Below are 5537 nucleotides of genomic sequence, written 5' to 3'. Positions count from 1 at the left end.
TGCTCTGATGTGGCCCTTTTCAAGAGATGTCTTATCCTTCTTAGTGCCTCCAAGTAGATCTAGTTCAGAAAAGTTATAACAAGTTAGCACAAGTTTATTTTGGTGCAAAAAAAAAATTGTACATTTCCTATGAACATTTTGAAGACCCCCTGTATTGAACATTGCTCATGTCCTGGGAGAGAAGTGGATCCTGTCCACTTCGGGTCCTCAAATTACCCACAGTGCTCCAGGCGTGCACAGAGCAGAAAAAGGCAATCCCAGAGAGATCCTGCCCTCCAGCATGCAACAGACTGCTGGCCCAGTCCTGGCTCCATGGTGCGCTGTGTGTGCCTGGGCAACTTGACCAACCTCCCTCAAGCGTTGACTCCTGAGTAGCCCAGATCCAGTAGCCATTATAGGAGCTTTGTCTAGGGACAGTTAATTAAATCAGAAAAAGCACCCGGCTCAAGCTGAGCAACCAGGAGTTCCAGTGGAATCCATGAGCAGACCCCCTGAGGCATTCCCAAGCCAGAGTCTGGGGAAAGATTGATTAGGTTCAGTGTGATTAGTTCAGTGCCAACCTAATCAAGGGCGAATCCCACCCACTTTGCCCTGTGCCTATATAAAGCCAGAACGCAACAGCCTCAGCACTCCTTGAAGCCCCGGGTCGGGAGAGCAGAGCCAGGTGGGCGCTCCAGAAGGAAGCAAGATGTTGAGAGCCACAGCGCCCTGCTGGTTCCCACCTGGACATCCAGAATGTCAGAAGGTGGCCGAGGAGTCAGCTCCCAGTGCCCCTGGCCTCCTACTGCCCTCTCATCAGCTGGCCCATAACTTCGGGCTCTGGGTGCCCCAGATGTACCACCAGGCCTCAGCATTTGCAGTGTTCCAGGCGGAGTCCCAGGGGAGAGGTCCAGCTGTATCCCCGGCATGGCCCCAGATGTCAAAGGAGGCTTGCTACTTGGCCAAGCAGAGGGGATCGGCCTGCTGTTTGCTGGCGGCCCCAAGGCTGACAGAGAGGCCCTCCTCAGTCTGCGTCTCAGACCCCAGTGATAGGAAGAGGATGGCCCACTTTCCCAGCCCTTGCTTGGCCACAGATGCCAAGAGGACCCTGACGGCTCCCAGCCACAGCCAGCATCCCAAAGGCTCCGAAGTCGGCAGAAAGTCACCGAAAACGCACAAGGGAACAGGGATGGCATCCAAGACCATCACCCGTAAGCAAATGGTCCATCGTCCGTCCTTACAGAGTTCAAAGAAACCCATTATCCTCCAACAGTCTGGGTGCCAAGTCCCCACCGTCATCCGCCGGGGCTTTCGCCAACTGTTCACCAAAGAGTGTCTCAAGTTCTGCGCCTCCAAGCAGGAGGCCGAGGAGAAGGCTCTGAACGAGGAGAAGGTGGCCTACTACAGCAGCCGAAGCCTGGACATCTACCTGAATGTGGCCTTGGACACACTCAAGAGGCTGAGGGGCCTAACGCCCAGCTCCATGCCCGGCCTCAGCAGGACTGCCCTGTACAGCCGCCTGGAGGAGTTCCTGCTCACCCGGGACCAGCTCAAGGAGAACGGCTACCCCTTCCCGCACCCCGTGCGGCCCGGAGGCGCGGTCCTCTTCACTGGCCAGGGGAAGGGACCCCGCGACGGCGACTCCTCCTGCAGGGTCTGCTGCCGTTGTGGCACCGAGTACCTGGTGTCCTCCTCAGGCCGCTGTGTACGCGACCAGGTGTGTTCTTACCACTGGGGGCGGCTCCGCTGGAGCCAAGTGGCCGGTGGCTGGGGTCCCCAGTACACCTGCTGCGCAGCGGCCCCGGGCTCGGTGGGCTGCCAGGTGGCCAAGCAGCACGTGCGGGACGGCCGTAAGGAGAGCCTCGACGGCTTCGTGAAGACCTTCCAGAAAGAGCTTTCCAGAGACGCTTATCCAGGCATCTACGCCCTGGACTGTGAGATGTGCTACACCACGCACGGCCTCGAGCTGACCCGCGTCACCGTGGCAGACGCCGACACGCGGGTGGTATACGACACCTTCGTCAAGCCCAAGCACGAGATCGTGGACTACAACACCAGGTTCTCGGGGGTGACCGAGGCCGATGTGGCCAAGACCAGCATCACGTTGCCGCAAGTCCAGGCCTTCCTGCTGAGCTTGTTCAGCGCCCAGACCATCCTCATCGGGCACAGCCTGGAGAGCGACCTGCTGGCCTTGAAGCTGATCCATAGCACGGTGGTGGACACAGCCGTGCTCTTCCCGCACCACCTGGGCTTCCCCTACAAGCGCTCCCTAAGGAACCTCACCGCCGACTACCTGGGACGGGTCATCCAGGACAGCCAGGACGGGCACAGCTCCAGCGAGGACGCCAACGCCTGCCTGCAGCTGGTGATGTGGAAGGTCCGAGAGCACGCCCAGACCCAGCCGTGCCACGCAGCCGCCTCTCCCGCCGCCCTGGCCTGTCCTTAGCCCCAGGCCTCTCCAAATCTGTGTGGTCAATCCTGAGCGCTAACCCTGCCCACCTCGTGGCAAACCGAGGGAAACTGGAGGAGCTGGAGGCAGGAGAGGGGAAAAAATCCACACTAACCCGGACCTCAGACCCCCAGTCCTCCAGTGTCTCAGCCGTGGCCCCTGTGGCCTGTCCTCATCCCCCGGACCCTCACAGACCTGTATTCTTCCACCAACCACCTTCCCAGCCCTGAACCTGCACTCCAAGGAGTCCAAGCTGCGGCCCCTGGCACCCGTCCTCATCCCTCTGAGGCTTGCAAACCCCTATCTTTCCACCAACCCCTCCTGAAGCCCCAACCCTCCACCCAGTCCCGGGAGTTCCAACCGTGGCCGCTGGGGCCCGTCCCCATCCCTCTGACCCTCCCAGACCTCTGTCCTTCCACCACTTGCTTCCCCCATCCCACCTCAACTTCCATGACCTCTGAGAACAAAGCCAGCCCCCGGCCCACCAGCCTCGGGACAGTCATTCCTCCTGGGCCTCTTCCTCTTCTGTGGGGTTTTCTGAATAACCCCTCCCCCACTCGATGATTCCCCCACCTCCGGAGCAGAGACAGAATAAATATTTGCATAAATTTAAAAATTAAAAATTAAAAAAATTAAAAATAACTCAAAGGCATTTGTTTCTGAATGTGCACTTTGTTTCTGAATTTGTTTCTTAATCTGGGTGAAACACTTAGGNCCTGGGACGGGTCATCCAGGACAGCCAGGACGGGCACAGCTCCAGCGAGGACGCCAACGCCTGCCTGCAGCTGGTGATGTGGAAGGTCCGAGAGCGCGCCCAGACCCAGCCGTGCCTCGAAGCCGCCTCTCCCGCCTCCCCGGCCTGTCCTTAGCCCCAGGCCTCTCCAAGTCTGTGTGGTCAATCCTGAGCGCTAACCCTGCCCACCTCGTGGCAAGCCGAGGGAAACTGGAGGAGCTGGAGGCAGGAGAGGGGAAAAAATCCACACTAACCCGGACCTCAGACCCCCGGTCCTCCAGTGTCTCAGCCGTGGCCCCTGTGGCCTGTCCCCATCCCCCTGACCCTCACAGACCTCTGTCCTTCCACCACTTGCTTCCCCCAGCTCACCTCAACTTCCATGACCTCTAAGAACAAAGCCAGCTCCGGGCCCACCAGCCTCGGGACAGTCATTCCCCCGGGCCTCTTCCTCTTCTGTGGGGTTTTCTGAATTCCCCCTCCCCCACTCGATGATTCCCCCACCTCCGGAGCAGGGACAGAATAAATGTTTGTGTGAATTAAAAAATTAAAAATAAAAAAAAAATTTTAAATAACTGAAAGGCTTTTGATTCTGAATGTGTGCTTAGTTTCTGAATGTTTCTGAATTTGTTTTTTAATGTGGGTGAAGCACTTGGGCTCTGGAATTAGTCATCTGGGTTCAAATTCGAGTTCTACCACTTACTAGCTTTGTAGTATTGAGTAAATAACTTTTTTGTGCTTCTACTTTCTTTTTTTTTTGAGACAGAGTCTCACTCTGTCACCAGGCGCCAGGCTGGAGTGCAGTGGCGCGACCTCGGCTCACTGCAACCTCCGCCTCCCAGGTTCATGTGCTTCCACTTTCTTATATTTAAACTGTGATCATAAGGTCATGGTGAGGAATGACTGAAGCAACACAGGGCAAGTTTTAAAACAATCATACCTAGTAGGTATTCAGTTAATGTTAACTCTGTTTCTTTTTTTATAATATAGTCGGAATTCTTGAACACCATGTCATTAATCCTTGGAACAATCCAACAGGTAGGTAAGTAAATCTTAATTTTATACTTAAAGAAACCATGTGGCTTAACTGGCCCAAAATAATAATGATCATAATGAGAACTGCTTGTGTGTTTCTTATGTACTTGGTAATTTGCACATATTAGCCTGGACAGTTCTCATAATAGTTGGGAGAGAGATAGCATTCTTATCCCCATTTTACAGATGGGGAAACTGAAGCACAAGCGTTAAGTAGTTTATCCCAGGTATCCTAGCTGGAATTCAGGTGAGGGCAGTCTGGCTGCAGAGCCCCTGCTCTGTCTGTCCACTGCACTATCTGACCTCCCAGGACTGTACATTGTAAGAGTCAAAGTGGATTCTTCTACACAGACCAACAGATTACAATGATTGAATCAGCCAACTTCCAGCGGGGGTCCAAGAGACAATGAACCATCATGCCTCTCCAAATCCATGTTTCCATTTTGAGTGTTCAGTGAGAGATGAGCCACTAAGTAGCTAGTTTTGGGGGACTGGCTTGTTTTATACGTGTGGGGGATGTGTGTGTGTGTGTGTGTGTGTGTGTGTGTGTACACACAAGTAAATTAAACAGGTAATTTGAATGCTCAAATTACCATTAATTTAATTTTTGTATGTGTGTGTATGTGAGCACACACTCACAAAGACACTGAGTGTACTACAACAATGACTTAGTGAAGACCTGGATTTCCAATTTGTCAGACAAATTTAGGAAAGCACTGAAGTACGGCATTTCTGATGTATTTTACCATTACTGAAATTTTATTTTCCTTTATACCTTAGATGTCTTATGTGAAGAGCTAATTAATAAAAGTCTTTCTAATATGAGTCTGCAGTTATTTCTTCAATCTAAAATTGTAACAGAACTTTAGAGAACACAAATATTTTAGGCTAGCCATGGTTGTTGTTTAAACATCTGAATAACTTAAAAGTTATTTACATTTAACTAGCTGAACTATGATTCCAAAGGATAAATTAATGATAATTCAATCATTTATTTATTTATTTATTGAGACGAAATCTCACTCTGTTGCCAGGCTGGAGTGCAGTGGCGCTATCTTGGCTCACTGCAACCTCTGCCTCCCAAGTTTAAGTGATTCTCCTGCTTCAACCTCCCAAGTAGCTGGGACTAGAGGCTCGGGCAGCCACACCCAGCTAATTTTTGTATTTTCAGTAGAGACAGGGTTTTACCACGTTGGCCTAGATGGTCTGGATCGCTTTATCTCGTTATCTGCCCTTCTGGCCTCCCACAGTGCTGGGATTACAGGCATGAGACACTGGCCTGGCTGATAATTCAGTTAGCTAAATGACCAGTTTAAAGGTAATTTAATTATGCAAATTACTATC

General features: G+C 52.3%; 1 protein-coding gene across 1 annotated transcript; it reads left to right on the top strand.

Annotated features, from left to right (window-relative positions):
* Nucleotides 1–673: 673 nt before the first annotated feature.
* LOC108299462 (exonuclease GOR-like) lies at nt 674–2433 on the top strand. The gene has a single exon (XM_017521791.2). The coding sequence runs from the start codon at nt 689–691 to the stop codon at nt 2423–2425; it is 1737 nt and encodes a 578-aa protein (XP_017377280.1). The 5' UTR covers nt 674–688; the 3' UTR covers nt 2426–2433.
* Nucleotides 2434–5537: the final 3104 nt, after the last annotated feature.

The sequence above is a fragment of the Cebus imitator genome, unplaced genomic scaffold, assembly GCF_001604975.1.
Source record: "Cebus imitator isolate Cc_AM_T3 unplaced genomic scaffold, Cebus_imitator-1.0 Scaffold22, whole genome shotgun sequence".
Taxonomy (NCBI): Eukaryota; Metazoa; Chordata; class Mammalia; order Primates; family Cebidae; genus Cebus; species Cebus imitator.
Note: the sequence above shows the minus strand (reverse complement) of the source record. Positions and strands in the feature narration are given on the sequence as shown.

What these genes read in the sequence shown, in the direction of transcription:
- LOC108299462 (XM_017521791.2), top strand. Translation starts at nt 689, where the DNA reads ATGTTGAGAGCCACAGCGCCCTGCTGGTTCCCACCTGGACATCCAGAA.